General features: G+C 34.9%; 1 protein-coding gene across 1 annotated transcript; it reads right to left on the minus strand.

The window, feature by feature from the left end:
* Nucleotides 1-38: 38 nt before the first annotated feature.
* LOC140804506 (actin-related protein 5) lies at nucleotides 39-8,007 on the minus strand. The gene is made up of 12 exons (XM_073160545.1): nucleotides 7,844-8,007; nucleotides 7,653-7,723; nucleotides 7,181-7,305; nucleotides 6,169-6,213; nucleotides 5,686-5,788; nucleotides 5,445-5,554; nucleotides 2,638-2,747; nucleotides 2,461-2,551; nucleotides 1,938-2,369; nucleotides 1,648-1,775; nucleotides 898-1,252; nucleotides 39-780 (listed from the first exon to the last, which is right to left on the minus strand). The coding sequence occupies exons 1-12, from the start codon at nucleotides 7,942-7,944 to the stop codon at nucleotides 286-288; spliced, it is 2,166 nt and encodes a 721-aa protein (XP_073016646.1). The 5' UTR covers nucleotides 7,945-8,007; the 3' UTR covers nucleotides 39-285.
* Between the last annotated feature and the right edge of the window lie 8,800 nt (nucleotides 8,008-16,807).

Consider the following 16,807-nt stretch of genomic DNA (forward strand, 5'->3'; position numbering starts at 1 on the left):
CTAAGCTAAAAGCTTGCACCAATCGACTTTTCCCCATTACATTGGCGAAGGCGAATTAAATCTTACAATTGGCAATAGATTTTCATTGCAGACTAAATAAAATATTGTAGTTTCCTCAATACTACAAAGATAGTAAAGGAAACAAATATAGATAGCACGCACGAGCAAAACTAGCAGCATAGCAATACACAGAATCAGAGATGGTCTCGTGCTTACACCCTTCCCTATGTGTAACACTCACTGCAATCAACTCGAGAACTTGCCGAGAGCATCGCGAACAAATGGTCAAATCGTATACTTCAATTTATAACTCCGGAGCCAATCTTCACCCTTCTCATAATAATCCATCCTGCTAAAAGTTTGACGAGAAAATTGTATCGTGGCAGCATAGGCAGCTGCTCCACGCCATGCGTCATAGATTGGATCCAGCGCTTTGACTATCTTTATGGGTGTCCCACAAGGTCGAATCATTCGAATTCCAGCTTCCAAACGCTCGCTCAAGCCCGAAAAGAGACAACTCCCACCAGTTAAGAGGATTGAGTTGGTTATTCTTTCTTCCAACCCTTGACCCTTTAATGGTAATCTCCTTATTGATGCCCCGGCCATTTCAGCCAACCCTGCTTGATCGATGCCTATCAAGTTTGGGTGGAAAAGAATTTCTGGGCAACGGAATCTTTCTACTCCAAGTATAATCTGGAAATCTTCCTTGGTCAGTGGGCGAAATTGAGGTGCCTCTGCAGAAGAGGGTCCTGGTTCAGATATGAAGGTTGGATCGATTTCCTGTACATGATCCAGGTCTAAGCTTCAGTAGAGGAGAATCGACCTAATGGTAGGAAACAAAAAAAATACAAGATGGAAGGGTCACAACAAATATAAATACATGAAGGAATAGCTCACCCGGAGTCTAGAAGAGATGCGGGCTAACTCAATTTCCTCCGGATCAGGCTTGTTATTACTATCTTCATCATCATCCTCATTATCCCTACTCATCAACTTATAGAGCTGCCAGTCCTCATCCTTCAAACCAAAAGTATCCTCTCCCTTGCCCCGGTCAAATGCTGCAGTAGTCAGCAGGCGCATCCTCTCTCTCTGGGAAGAACTCAATCTTTCCCCACGACCAACAGCTCCTGAGCCATTATGATTTCCATTTGTATGTCCACCATTTGTCTTTAATCTCTTTCGCTGCTCGAGTTTCTCAGAAAGATCTCTGTATTTTGCTTGCAACTCCTCCAAATAATGCACCGGATTCTCTCTATTCAAAAAATTAAAACTAGATACTGAGAAAAGAGAAACAAGAGCAGTCAAAATAAACCCAAACAGAATCCGTGATCAGAAACAGCCCTATCACTATCAACAAATAAATCTCCAATCCCTAACTAGGTTTGATATAAGCATATGCCGAAACTGCGGTATGTTGAGCGTCCAACTCGCCACCCTGAATCTGATCTTCTCCCATAGCTCCTCGCACGAATTTGTTTTGTGGATCACTCATCCACTTATCTTGTAAACGTTAGCTCTACTATAATAAATCATAGTTTTCTATCAAAAAAAATACAAAACCATTGAATCACATAATTCATTCCAACAATAATCTCTCCTATCTATAAAGCAGTAATGCAAAACGAAATTGCAAGGTCAGCAACTTACAGGCGTCTTTCCTCCTCCAGTTTCTTTTGTCTTTCTTTTTCCAATTCCTCCTCAACTTGCTTCTGTTTTTTCTGCTGCCTTGCCTCAGACGTGGATTTTATGAATAACTGCTTCCTCTTTTGCTTAAGCTGTCAATAATGGTTGGGTTTTCAAATCAGATGTCGAGGTTCATGAAATAATGAACTGTTTTCGTAAGTTATAAGCACAATACAACATGCAAACAAAGATCAGAAGAATGAGAATTTATGATGAAGCAGTAGGACTATGCAACACCACATAAAATGAAGGACCTGTTCTGGTGTCAGCGTCTCATCTGGTACACTAACAAGATTGTACTTTTCAGCTGTTGAAATATCCATCTTCTCGACATTTTCAACAGGTTCACCCTTTGCTTTGCGTAAAGATTGCACTGTCTTAGCAAAAGCAGATTCCATATCCTGTTTAGAAATATATGCAGTCTTTGCAAGGATTGACGGAATGTCATTTTCTTTAGCGTGCCTGAGCTTCTGTAAAAGCATTTCCAAGTCTCTCACTTCATTTTCTAGATCATTTATTCTGTTAAACTTCTTAGCTTCAGCCATTTCCCTTAATCTTTGACCTTGTTTTTCTTTAACAGCTGCCTTTCTAGCAATTTCTTCTTCTGAAGGTGCCTCCTCAGTTGGTGAGGGTGTCCAAGGAAGCTGCCAACACTTGGTCTTTTCTTCGGCTTTATTGTCCCCTTTCTGTGACACCATTTAAATGATAAGTTTGCATAGGGAGTTATGCGAGAGAGAATGGGAAAAGGGGAGAGGTCCTTACTAAGAAAATGGTTACCTGAAACAATCGAACTTCAGATGCATAATCGGGTGCGATATAACAGTGCTCCATCTTTAGGTCTTCAACTTTCTCCCACGTCAGCTTAGTCCTGGTTTAGAGTTTTCACGTGTATTTTATTTTGTCATCTCTTTGACTGGTATCAAATGTGAAATACAACTGGGCATGCAAGCTTACATATGGTGAGGATATTTAAGTGAAAGAAGCTGCTTTAGATAATCGGTGATGTAATATCCACCAACATTAGTCCGGCAGCATGCTTCATACACAGGTTCTCCATTCACAAACTGAAACAGAAAGACGAAATATGAGCCAAAAAATGTTCCCAGCAGTAACACACGGGAAATCATCGATGGTAAATAAGTAAATAACTGCACAAACGTAAGTTACAAGTCAGTCTAATTTCGGTCTTACACAATTGACAAGTAACTTGGCATCATACTCATGCATGTCATGAAGGACAACCAAGAAAAACTTAGCTCACAGTTAATAAGAAGTAAAATATGATATGCAGCAATCATCCTCCTTTTAATTTTTCTTTTATCATACTCATGCATGTCAAGAAGGACAACCAAGAAAAACTTAGCTAACAGTTAATAAGAAGTAAAATATGATATGCAGCAATCATCCTCCTTTTAATTTTTCTTTTTGATCATTCTCATGAATACCCTGGGTCCAACATATGTAGGTTGCAACTGGAAAGAAAATTATGAGAAGTCAGGGAAATATTTTCCCACTTCTGTTATCTTAGATTAAGGGCAGATTACTAATTTCACAGCTAGTAATAATACTATCAGGTTAGAAAAATCACCAATTGTCGGACACCTCGATGTACTAAATGTGCTTAATCAATAAATCATTACTGCCCCACTTACATATCAGATGGGACTTCCTAAAAATGCATAGTCAGCAGACTTGGGATCAACACTCATACAATCCAAGCCCGCGAATGCCAAACGAGCCTCCACAAGTAAGTACAGCACATTCTTTCCAATTACGTAAAATGATTGACACAAGCTGCTAAATAATTAAGTGAATGAAGTAAAAATAGAGTACACAGTTCACACCACACTCCTTCCCTTTTCTAATTTTAAGGATATCCAACTGATGTCAAATGATGTATTTTTACCAAAACAACATTTTTGTGAAAACCATTGAGTGAACACCACGACCTCAAACCACTAGTTTCAAGGGTAAAATGGCAAAAACACAAAATTCACTCTGTTGTCAGTTCTTCCACACAAATCATCACTTATTCAAATGAGACATTCAAAGCATTCAAAGGTACAATCTATATACCTATAAAAGTGTGGATGAAGGATATTGTTTTCCAATTGTGCAATGACAAAATTAACCTTCTATACTCACTTTAAGATTAGAATGTGTCTCCTATATTAATTTTATCTATAGAATTTATTATTCATGATATATAGAATTGTAATCTATATACCTATAAAAGTGTGGATGAAGGATATTGTTTTTCAATTGTGCAATGACAAAATTAACCTTCTATACTCACTTCAAGATTAGAATGTGTCTCCTATATTAATTTTATCTATAGAATTTATTATTCATGATATATAGAATTGTAAAAATAAAAAGTAAAAAAAAATTTGGAGGTTAAATTAATATACGTGGTGCATACTAGAAAATCATACTAATAGTTTAAAATCTATATCTAATAATTATTATATGAGTTTATTTGATATTTACCATATAATCTTATTTGAATGTGCATTTCTTTACATAAGTTGATTTATTTATTATTGTAAAACTTATTTAACAAGAAAATAATAGTCATCAATGTTAGTCTACGAAAGATCGATATATAGAATTTATTATCCATGATATATAATTGTACAAATAAAAAGTAAAAAAATCCTTTAGGAGGTTAGATTAAATATTATGAGGTATATTTTGCTATCAATATTACTATTTCATTTGTTTTAATATTGTTTTTATGAGTGAATCACGGTGATTTTAAATTTATAATTGGAAAATTTTTCTATCATCCACACATTTATATATATATAGAATGAAATAATTTATTTTAAATGAAATATGACATAATTAAATATTATAATGAAAAATAGATAAGGGAAAAAAGTCATCTTTACATATATTGATTTATTTATTATTTTAAAATTTATTTAACAAAAATTAACAGTCATCAATGTTAGTCTACGAAAGATCGATATATAAATTTATCATCCATGATATAGAATTGTAAAAATAAAAAGTAAAAAAAAAATTTAAGAGGTTAAATTAAATATTATGATTTATATTTTACTATCAATATTACTATTTCATTTGTATTAATAATGTTTTATGAGTTAGTCATAGTGATTTTAAATTGATTATTATTTGTCTTTAGTACGCTTCACTTTTGTAGGTTATGATTTATACATTGTAAAATACATAATTTGGTTGATTTTTAGGTTATTATGAATATACGTTGTGTTTGAATATATATATTTTTTAAAAAAAAATTGTTTCAGTTTATTTTGTTCTATATATTATGTTCATTACAATTTATTATATAACATAAAATCAACTGCTTGAATTTTAATTTGGGAAACAATTTTGAGAGTAAGTTATATAAGTTCTTATAAATCGTCTAATATGATAAGAAATTAAGCTCGGATAAATAACAAAATGATTCAAATTATTTTTTAGAAGATCATATTTTTTTAATTTTTATAATATAATTGAAATTACGTGCAACGCACGTGTATCATGCTAGTATTTACAAATGTAAGGATGCTTTATGTTACTGCACAACATAAGTCAACTGCATTGATATGCCTCAGAAATGGAGAACTTAAAGAATATGCTATAAATGGTCATGCCTAAAGCACACAACTACTTGAAGTGCTGCACCATTTGTTTCAAAGACATCTTTTGAATAAGCCATTTCGAGCTAATAAATAAGCCAATCTATAATGCATTATTTTAATCGACAAAACTACTATAACATAGTGTACCGGAATAGCGTGACTTGTATTGAATCCAGAGCAGATAGCAAGGCCATCGTTACTACACATTCCAAGTTGTTGGTTGTACTTGTAGCTAAATGCAGCATCAACGCCAAATGCTTTAATGCCATGAAAACAAGAGGTCATTTAGCAGTGGATCAAAAGTACAAATGACAAGTAACAATACCCAAAGAATGAGATGGACCAACAATAAATAAGATCGGCATATGTCGAATTGCAATCATTTTACCTACTGATGGAACTCCATATGTCTCAAAAAGAAGTTCTGCCATTTTACTTCGAGACTGAACAGGATTGCAAGCACATTCGGTCATCAAGATAGGATGATCAATCTGTTAGACAATCAATTGTGACAGGTTTAGGCAACACAGTACAAAACGAAGCTCACAAATCCTCATGATATTTTCGGATTTAGTCACAAACTCGAAGATAAAATAAAACTCTGTGTAACGAAGCAACTTCTGTAAGGTTTTGTGCGCAATGAAGCAACTTCTGTAAGATTTTCTCAAGTTTTCATTCCACTAAAAGATCAAGAGAGGATTATAACCCCTAGCCTCTAATATAATCACTTTTTTTCTGGTGGATACACGTGCCCCATGTATCCATACATTAATGGACACACATCTAGTGCATATGTAACCACTGACCATCCCCAAAAACTCTCCTCTATCCACAAATATATAAACTAATAATAGATGGAGTAAAGATATACCTGTGATTGATCAGCACCCAATCGATCGAAGCCAAAGTCAAGAATCTAGTCATGCATCAACAGGTTAAGAGTCATTAAACAAGCTAGTATTCCTGCTCTCAAAATTCAAGAATCCAGTTGCACACTGAAATGCAAAATGGTTACAGAACAAAATCCAATGGCTTAACAAACTGGACATCATGCCCTAGACTTTGGGTGTGCGATAAACAATCATACAACTGCATTATTTTGTTAGAATAACCATCAACACCTGATAAAATCATAATTCTTAGTTCTAGATGTTAGAAAAAACGAAATGAACTTGTGCATTTGGCATATGATTCGTTGCCTACTATATTATTCCGCATGCATCTCTTCAGATCACCTCACACAAGAATGAATCAATTGATTACTACACAAAATAAGCATCAACTCTATCATTGATCTTTATAGGATGTCATAAAAACCATACAACGTTAACAGCGATCATAAGAATGACGCCACTTGGACAGACCATTGATTTGGTTGCTTCTAGAATAAAGACCATTGGTTCGGTTGCTTTCAGTATAAAGTCAGCTCTGATAGATTGTATGAATTTTTGTCACAAAATAGCTAGCAGTGGCTCCTGATATTGTATGCTATACATCACTCTTTCGCTAACCATGCTCTATGACATGCTATAATCCAGATAACAACAACAGCTTCACTTAGATATGGAAAAAGGAATGACATCTTCATAATATAACATCAATCAAAAAACAAAATGACTTTGATTATATAACGGTGCAAGCTAGCTTCTTCCAGAGTATGCATTTGTGTCACTAATTTTTTACTGCAGCCATTCTTCATATGGAAAGTTTGTACTAATTACAAGCATAGAAGATGATAGCAAACTCAAAAGGTTATACCAATATCAATATGTAAAATGTTTCTAGCTCTTCTGGGGAAGGGATACTGAGGAATCAGACAACATATCTCCCAAAGAAAATGGCTAAAGAACGAAGTAATTAACCAGAAGTGAAGTCGGCCTTACGTATTCCATTATTTCAAATTGATAAACAACATTGCTGTCAAATGCCGAACGAGGTCCTGACCTAGTGCAATCGAAGTATTTCAACAATGCAGTATCATGATCACCTACAATTGTAATAGTTTCACCTGCATAAAAAAATCTATAGGTTACCAATATGTACAGTATCCGTGCATGTTTTAGTAATATTCAATGATTTGGCTGAAAGTCAGAAATTTATCTGTTCCAGAAGCGAATTCTAACCCCTTCACAGCGTATCGCAAGAATGTATTCATGGTCAAAACAATTCACATAAGAAAGTCAACTAAACCAAAACAAATTTCAAGGAAAGCCACATTCCTTACAAAAAATTCAAGTTCACCAACACTTTAGAAAATAATGCCCCCGCCAAATTCCAGCTAAAAGGCTCCTCTGAACTCATGAGTTAAAACTTAAAAGAAGTAACTGTAGCTAACAAACGCTCGTCAAGGATTACCAGTTATCTTATGACGGGGCCTCTGGATGATATTCCGAAAAATAACTCGAGGATCGCTCTCTCCTGCCCATCTGCCGCAACACACATAAAAAAAAACTTCACATAATACGTAATTCCCTGAACACTCAACTTAAAATATAAAGCCAGCAAAAACAATACAAAATTGCAGAAATTAGGGTTTTTCCGCTTACCCAATTCGAAAATAGGAGCCACCATTGTCGATAACGATAGGGTGGTCCGAAGGAAAGGTACTGTAATCGGATTGTCTCTGTATCTTCGAAACAAATGGCATTTTAGTAGGCTGCACACGTCCGCTATATCTACCAGCCGGGAGGCGAAGAAGACAGGCTAATCTTCAGCGGCGCCAAAAGCTTTTTTCCTCGACTGCATTCATCATCTTCACACAAGAGACTTAGGAAAGATACCATCGAACCAGACCGGTGCCTATGCCAGACCGGTTTTCAGTGGACGGTTCATGTTACCAGGTACATTGCCTTAGCATGTTTTTGTGCTTAAATGATACGAAACAATTAAAATGTTAATAAATAAATAAATAAATAAGAAATATTAATTGATTGATATTTAGCAATAGTCAATAAAAAGATATTAAATTTTCAAAATTGAATACACTCTTATATTTGACGTTGAAATAATTAGTGTCATTGATATATTTTATTTTGATAATACCTAAATTATGTCAGGTATGGCTTGATTTGGAGAACCAAATATTCTGTTTCATGTGTGTGACTCATCTTCTGTCGTATACAAAAATTCATGTTAGACGATCAGATTGGTCAATTTTTAAGACATTCATAAAAAAATATTATTTTTTATGTCAAAATATTATTTTTTATTATATATGTGGGCATGATTGACTTATTTCACAAATAAAATCTGTCATGCAGTCTAAAAAGGACATACTTCCGATCATATTGGCACATTTTTCCCAACTTGAACAGGTAGGATTTGAGGATTTGGCTCACCGAATTGAAAACTTGGCAAAATTTAGGTCATCACACTCATTAATTACAATTTAATGGTTAAAGAAACTTACGTACTCATGATAAATTAAGAGAACTTTGCAAGTTTTACTTATTCGAACGAAAATTAATATTTTGTTAATATAATCAAATTATATTCCACCCACCTATTTTTCTTTGCTGCTTAAAAGCTAATAATCTCTGAACATAAAGTATCGTGGCAATAATTATTGGGTTATATAACAATTAATGAAATATGGGATTATTAGATATTCCGAGTTTAATACAGATAAAGTAAACGGGTTAAAACAATATCAGAGTTTACAAAAGACATACGTACATATTTCGAGACTTTAAATGCAAAATGTAAACCAAAAGTCATTACTCACATTACATATATATATACTCGACAAAAGCACAAAAACATATAGCAAAATAAACGTCTAGCAAGCCATTTATCCAGAGTTCGAATTACAAAGGGCGCGGCGCTGTGCACCTCGGCTCACCACGCAGTGAGTCATGAGCGCGCATTATGTTCGGAACTCAAATTTCACTCGATTGATTGGATATATACAACCTGGAAAGTCACGCACTGAGTGTGCAAGCTCATTGCTGCATATCGGGTTTGCCCGAAAGTAAATTTTCTCACTTTCCAACTCAGAAAGATGGCAAAGACGCTTTTTGAATCTACGTACTTAGATGCCATTTGGTTTATCTTAAATTTTATATCTATGAATTAAGCTAGCTAAAACATATTTAAATATTGTAAGTATTTTCGATTTGATCAATTCCCATATATATATATTCACTCAGTCCACCACGAACAGTAGGGTTTTCACTAGAAAGGCAAGGTTAGAGAGGAGCTAAAGAATGGGAAAATGCATGGGAAAGAAGAATCAAAGCAAGAAATAATTTAAATTCAATATATATTTGAAGTAGCAGTAGCAGCTAGGAAATGGATCGGACAACGTACAGAGGAGGAGGGGTCTCTCACCTCTCAGTAGTCTGTCAAATTTCAAATCACCCAAGTTTGAATAATACTTGTGCAGGACGCAACAAATACTCCAAACCTAATTTCCAAGTTTCATTACCATTCTTGGACAACCTACGATTTCTAGTATTTGACATGTATAGCAACTGGACATCCTCAGAAAGTAATAAAGTTTTTGGTCAAATCTGGTACCAAGAATTGCGATGCTTAACTGTGCTCATTATTATTAGCTAGTGAACCATGTTATCTTCTCGTGACATCGCTACGCATCCAACATATATCTTTATATATATATATATATATGTGTGTGTGTGTGTGTGTGTGTGTGTGTGTGTGTGTGTGATTAATTACGACGTCTGTATACATTTGATGAATACTTATAAAATACAATAGTGTTTATAAGCTCTTTTTTTACACATATATTGCACAGACTTACTGGAGTTCATCCAATTTCCACTTATAATTAGGTGAATATATAATGAGAAAAAAATTTGAAATATTGTATAAAGAATTTACATAAACCAGGACGTGTTTAGACGAGATTTATAGTGTGGCGCAAATAAATTAAAATTAAATAAATATTTTGTCACCAACCAGTCTTCTTGAATAAATTCTATAAATAATCATGCATCTTCTGATACATTTTGTCATTCTCGCTAGTTACCCTCACTGGAAGCTCTTTGCTTCTTTCTCTCGTTATTTCTTTGCTTCTACATATATATATATATATATATTATATATATATATATATATATATATATATATATATATATATACTCAGCTCCGATCGATCCCTTTAAATTCTTGACCCTTTTTGTTATTTTTCTTGGTTTTTTTCATGTGTATATTTTGCTGCTAATTTACCCTTTTCTCTACATAATCTTTCATTTCACTCTCTTTTGACGTTCATACTTCCTTAAATCTTGAAGGAAGTTAATTAAGCCACCTTTTGTTGAAGCAGACTTGGAATCTTTCCTCAAAATATATAGGGTTTCAAGTTTGGGAACGATGAAGATTTGAAGACCCTTCAGTCAGTTTTTGCTGATGGAGCATCATCAAGATTCATGCGACTCGTCTTTCAATTTTTGAGCTAGTTCGTGTGAGAATCTTGATGATGCTGCAGCGGCAATTAATGACTAGTTCTATTTTTGAAGCCATAATATTGGTGCATGTTATATATCTTGCTCTCAAAACATGAAAAATATTAGGAAATTAAACAGGTAAGAAGCCCCTTTGATTAAATTTGAGAAAAATATAATAGATTACAGTATATCTACCACATATTACGAAAATATATTATGAATTTGCTTCAAAATAGTAATTAATATATACCCGTTTCCAATAATATGTGCGAGTGTGTTTCAAAAGAGAATTTATCATATAAAATAATAAATTAACGATATATATATATATGTATGTATATATATATATGTATGTATGTATATGGCATTTGGATTTTGTTGTTGTGATGCCAAAAACATAGGAAGAACTGCAATAACCTAAGAACAATATAATTCAGCAGCAACAATTTAAGAACTTTTGTCTTCTTTTTCATGTCTTGAATTGCACCTGCATCTATGTCTGTACTTTTTGTGTACGAAACAGAGGTAATGTTTTACACACAGGTTTTAACAAATCCCCCTTTCATAGCTTTATCCTCTTTGATTTTTCGACATCGGTCGTTTACCCCTACATTTTTTCATGTTAAAGATATCGTATCAGATCTTCTCTATTATATGAGAGTAGGTCTCATGTGAGACCGTCTCACGGGTCTCAATCTGTGAGACGGGTCAACCCTACTCATATTCACCATAAAAAGTAGTACTCTTAGCATAAAAAGCAATACTATTTCATTGATTACCCATATAAAGATCCGTCTCACAAAATTTGACCCGTGAGACCGTCTCACACAAGTTTTTGCCATTATATGAATAAGATTCTTGTTAAAAAAAATTTATAATTGTTTTTGTCTCATAAAATTGTTACAAACAATATTGGCAAAAACTTGTGTGAGACGGTAATTTCACGGATCTTACTTTGTGAGACAGATATCTTATTTGGGTCATTCATAGGTACGAATTTAATGGGGTGGGACCCGCATTAAATTAAATAATATAAAACATGCTTTCTCACATATCCCACATCGGTTTTGTTATAAAATTAAACGAGGAATTGAGTTATAAATATAGCTCAATTCCTTCAGTTATTGTATCCCAAATCAAAAGCTTTTCAGCTTTGATGAAAAGAGAGTGCATAGAAAAAAAGAGTGTATTTTTTTCTTGAGTGCGGGAATTCTCTTTTGTGAGTTAGAGAAAATATTTTCTCGGTATACTCGGGGTCGGGATCGTGAGATATTGAGTGTATTGGTGTATACACTTGTTGTAATATTCTCCTGTTATAAAAGTTGCAGTGCTCCGTGGATGTAGCCTATATTGGGTGAACCACGTAAATCTTTGTGTTCTTGTTGGTTGTTTTATTCCGCATTTTTGGGTACTATTATCATCGTGATCGGCATTACTTCGGGGTAATTCCCCAACAACTGGTATCAGAGCCTTGTTGTGAAAATTCTTAAAAATTCTGAGTATGCTCTGTGGTTGCAGCTTTGTCTGATCTTCCACATCAGAAAAGATTTTTTTGATTTTCTGTTAAGGCTAGAGAAGTGATGGGCGGAGATGATGGATCGGGACCGGGAATCAACAAGTTCGACGGAACAGATTTTTCGTTCTGGCGGTTACAGATTAGAGATTATCTGTATAGCAGGAAGTTGCATCAACCTCTATCTGGAAAGAAGCCAGAAAAGATGGAGGATGATGACTGGAAGCTTCTTGACCGACAAGTGTTAGGGGTAATACGATTGACCCTAACGAAGAACGTGGCACATAACGTGGCGGAGGCAAAAACAACTGAGGAGATGATGTCCATTTTGTCGGACATGTACGAAAAGCCATCGGCAATTAACAAAGTACATCTCATGAAGAAGTTATTCAACTTGAAGATGGGAGAAGGTGCTTCGGTGGCTAAACACATCAATGAATTCAACACGATTGTTTCACAGCTAACATCTGTTGAAATTAAATTTGATGATGAGATTCGGGCACTTATTCTTTTGGCGTCTTTACCAGACAATTGGGAACCAATGCGGGCAGCGGTTAGCAACTCTGTTGGAAAAAGAAAGCTACAATTTAATGATGTCAGAGATCAAATTCTTGCCGAGGAAGTTCGCAAGATGGATTCTGGTGAAGGAACATCATCAAGTTCTGCTCTATCGAGAATAGAGGAAGGGGCAGGAGTGGCGAAAAGAGTTTTAACCAATGGCATGGTGGGTCCAAGTCAAGAAATGGAAAAGACAAAAGCAACTTTGAAAAGAATGTGAAGTGCTGGAGCTGTGGTGAGACTGGTCACTTGAAAAAGAATTGCAAATCAACAAAGAACAACACTAATGTTGTTACTGAGGAGGTACATGATGCTCTGCTATTATCCATGGAAAGCCCTGTTGATTCTTGGGTTATGGACTCGGGAGCTTCGTTTCATACCACTGGTAATCGTGATGTATTCGATAATTACATTGCGGGAGATTACGGAAAAGTTTTCCTGGCTGATGGAAAACCTTTGGAAATAATTGGTATGGGTGATATCCGGATGAAGATGACAAATGGATCTGTCTGGAAAATCAACAAAGTAAGGCATGTACCAAAGTTGACACACAATCTGATTTCAGTGGGACAGCTTGACGACGAAGGCCATAAGGTGACCTTTGGTGATGGTTCCTGGAAAGTGAGAAAGGGAGCCATGATTGTTGCTCGAGGAAAGAAAACTGGAACACTTTATATGACTTCCAGTTTGAGAAATAAATTAGCGGCTGTGGATGCTGGAGCTAATTCAAGTCTATGGCATAGTAGGCTTGGGGATACGAGTGAAAAGGGAATGAAGATGCTTGTTTCAAACGGAAAGCTACCGGGATTAAAGATCGTTGAGCACAAGCTGTGTGAAGTTGTATTTTTTGGAAAGCAGAAAAAGGTGAGCTTTTCAAAAGAGGTCAGAGAACCGATATCGGCGGATTTGGAGCTGATACTTACTGATGTATGTGGACCATCTCCTGTGCCATTCCTTGGAGATCACTCAAGATATTATGGCACTACTGTTGACGATTCGAGCAGGAGATTTTGGGTTTATTTTGTGAAAAATAAATCGGATGTTTATGAGACCTTTAAACAGTGGGAGTTAGCCATGGAAGATGTGATGGATTTGCTGTCATCCAATCACATGTGGAGGTTGTCAGAACTTCTTGAAGGTAAAAAGGTTTTACAGAGCAAGTGGGAGTACCCGTTAGAAAATGACGGTAGCAAGCGGTACAAAGAAATACTTGTTGTAAAAGGTGAAAAGAAAGTCATTGGTTACACTGATATTTTCTCTCTGGTGGTAAAGTTAACTACTATCAGGACTGTACTTGGATTGATGGGAAAAGAAAATTTACATCTTGAACAGTTAGATGTAAAGACGATGTTTCTTCATGGTGAGCTAGATGAAGAAATGAATCAATCACAGAGATTTGAAGTACGAGGGAAAGAGAAAATGGTGTGCAAACTTCAGAAGAGCTTGTATGGTCTCAAACAAGCTCCAAAACAGTGGTACAAGAAGTTTGACAGTGTAATGAATAATGATGGTTTTCTGAGGTATCAGGCTGATCACTGTTGTCATGTGAAGCTTGATGGTTATTATATCATACTACTGATATATGTAGATGATATGTTGATAGCAGGAGCTTGTCTGGATGAGATTGATAAACTCGGGAAAGAGTTATCAAAGGAATTTGCTTTGAAGGATTTGGGTGCTGCAAAACAAATCCTTGGACTGGGGATCCTTAGAGATCGGGTGAATGGAGTTTTGAAGCTTGAGAAGATTCCTGAAAGCAAGAATCCAGCTGATATGCTCACGAAGGCTGTTATCATTGAAAAACTGAAGTTGTGTTTGACTTTAGTTGGTCTCCTGGACTAACAAAGGAGGTATGAGCTGCTGCACTGATGGTGTGAAGACATGATTGAAATCAAGTCTTCAAGTGGGAGAATTGTTATGTACGAATTTAATGGGGTGGGACCCGCATTAAATTAAATAATATAAAACATGCTTTCTCACATATCCCACATCGGTTTTGTTATAAAATTGAACGAGGAATTGAGTTATAAATATAGCTCAATTCCTTCAGTTATTGTATCCCAAAATCAAAAGCTTTTCAGCTTTGATGAAAAGAGAGTGCAGAGAAAAAAAGAGTGTATTTTTTTCTTGAGTGCGGGAATTCTCTTTTGTGAGTTAGAGAAAATATTTTCTCGGTATACTCGGGGTCGGGATCGTGAGATATTGAGTGTATTGGTGTATACACTTGTTGTAATATTCTCCTGTTATAAAAGTTGCAGTGCTCCGTGGATGTAGCCTATATTGGGTGAACCATGTAAATCTTTGTGTTCTTGTTGGTTGTTTTATTCCGCATTTTTGGGTACTATTATCATCGTGATCGGCATCACTTCGAGATAATTCCCCAACACTAAGAGATAAAGATTCGTAAGTCTAATCGTCAAATATTCGTACATTAGAGTCGTCAAATATTCCAAGCGAGAGCCCATAAAAGGCCTATTGGACTTTTTAAAATTACTGAACGGGCCAACAATTGCTAATGGGCTACTACTAGCGATCGAAGGATTAACATTGTTGGGCCAACCAGGTATTAACGGAGGAGAATTTCTGTATTCTTCCTCTTTTTTTTCTCCTAAAAAAATTGAATTTCTTAATATATTTGTATAAAAATTCGATTCTTTTTTGTTAAAAAAAAATTTATTGGCGTGTTGCATGCCATCCTCTAATTCCTCCCCCAATAGGACATAATTTTATATTTATTTATTTTTCTCAATGACTCACATGGGAACATATGATAAAACTTGAGAATATTGGAAGAATAAAGCTAAAGAAACAACAAATATACCCTACATCGAATATTTACAACATTTATATAAAAAGATTTTAATATTAAAAGATGATATTTTGTATTGAATTTATAATAAGATTTTGAAAAATGAAATATTTGTATCGAATTTTTTAATTTATACAAATCTTATTATACTTGTAGCATATCTCATACCGGAAATCTCAATTCCCAGCAAAGACAAAAACCAAATTCTACAAAATGTTTATGGATATATTATATTTGGCAAAAACTTGTGTAAGACGGTCTCACAGGTCGTATTTAGTGAGACAGATCTCTTATCTGAAACATCCATGAAAAAATATTATTTTTTATGCTAAGAGTATTACTTTTTATTGTGAATATCGGTAGGGTTGATCCGTCTCACAGATAAAGATTCGTGAAACCGTCTCACAAGAGACCTACTGATTATATTAAGTGATGATATTTGCAAGCTTGCGAAGAAGTTTTATCCTGGAGATTTCACAGATCAAGAAATTGTTGTTTTGAAGTATGAATTGATACATTTATAAACTCGATGTGATGCAGAATTTAAAGGTTTCTATACTTGTTGAGTTGTGTCAGAAATTGACCGAGAGTGGACGGTCAAGTGTTTATGTTATGTTGACTAGATTGATTCATCTTGTTTTGACATTATCTGTGTCTACTGCCACTATTGAACGGGCTTTTTCAGCAATGAAGCATGTGAAGACGGCACTTCGCAATAAAATGGAGGATGACTTTCTTGCCGATTGTTTGACACTCTATATTGAACGAGATTTAGTACTTATTAATTATTATTGAGTTTAGGTCTCCTAGTTTGTACGTTATGTCTCACAACTCATTTGTCTTATTCCTGGTCCGCCCGTATGAGTAGGTCTCCTGTGTATGCCGGTCTCACGAATCTTTATCTGTGAGACGGGTCAACCCTCCTAAATTCACAACAAAAAGTAATACTTTTGGCATAAAAAGTAATAATTTCATTGATGACCCGAATAAGATATCTGTCTCACAAAATACGACCCATCAGATCATCTCACATAAGTTTTTACCATATTATAATTGCATTACAAGTGAGTATTTAACTTGTGAACAGTTTTGACAATTAAATAAATACATTTGATTTTAAAACTCCAAATATAAATGTTAAGAAAGTGATGACTCCTCCACTACTGCTACACATACTTGACTCCTACCAACTTTTCAACAGATATCACATTACTTTAAAAAT

This window comes from Primulina eburnea, chromosome 11, assembly GCF_022965805.1.
Source record: "Primulina eburnea isolate SZY01 chromosome 11, ASM2296580v1, whole genome shotgun sequence".
In the NCBI taxonomy this organism is placed as follows: Eukaryota; Viridiplantae; Streptophyta; class Magnoliopsida; order Lamiales; family Gesneriaceae; genus Primulina; species Primulina eburnea.

Excerpts from the sequence above, each read along its gene's own strand:
- LOC140804506 (XM_073160545.1), bottom strand. The coding sequence starts at position 7,944 with ATGCCATTTGTTTCGAAGATACAGAGACAATCCGATTACAGTACCTTT. Across the intron at positions 7,724-7,843 it reads GGCTCCTATTTTCGAATTGG|ATGGGCAGGAGAGAGCGATC; the intron begins GTAAGCGGAAAA and ends GTGTTGCGGCAG. Across the intron at positions 2,370-2,460 it reads CTGAAGTTCGATTGTTTCAG|AAAGGGGACAATAAAGCCGA; the intron begins GTAACCATTTTC and ends ATGGTGTCACAG.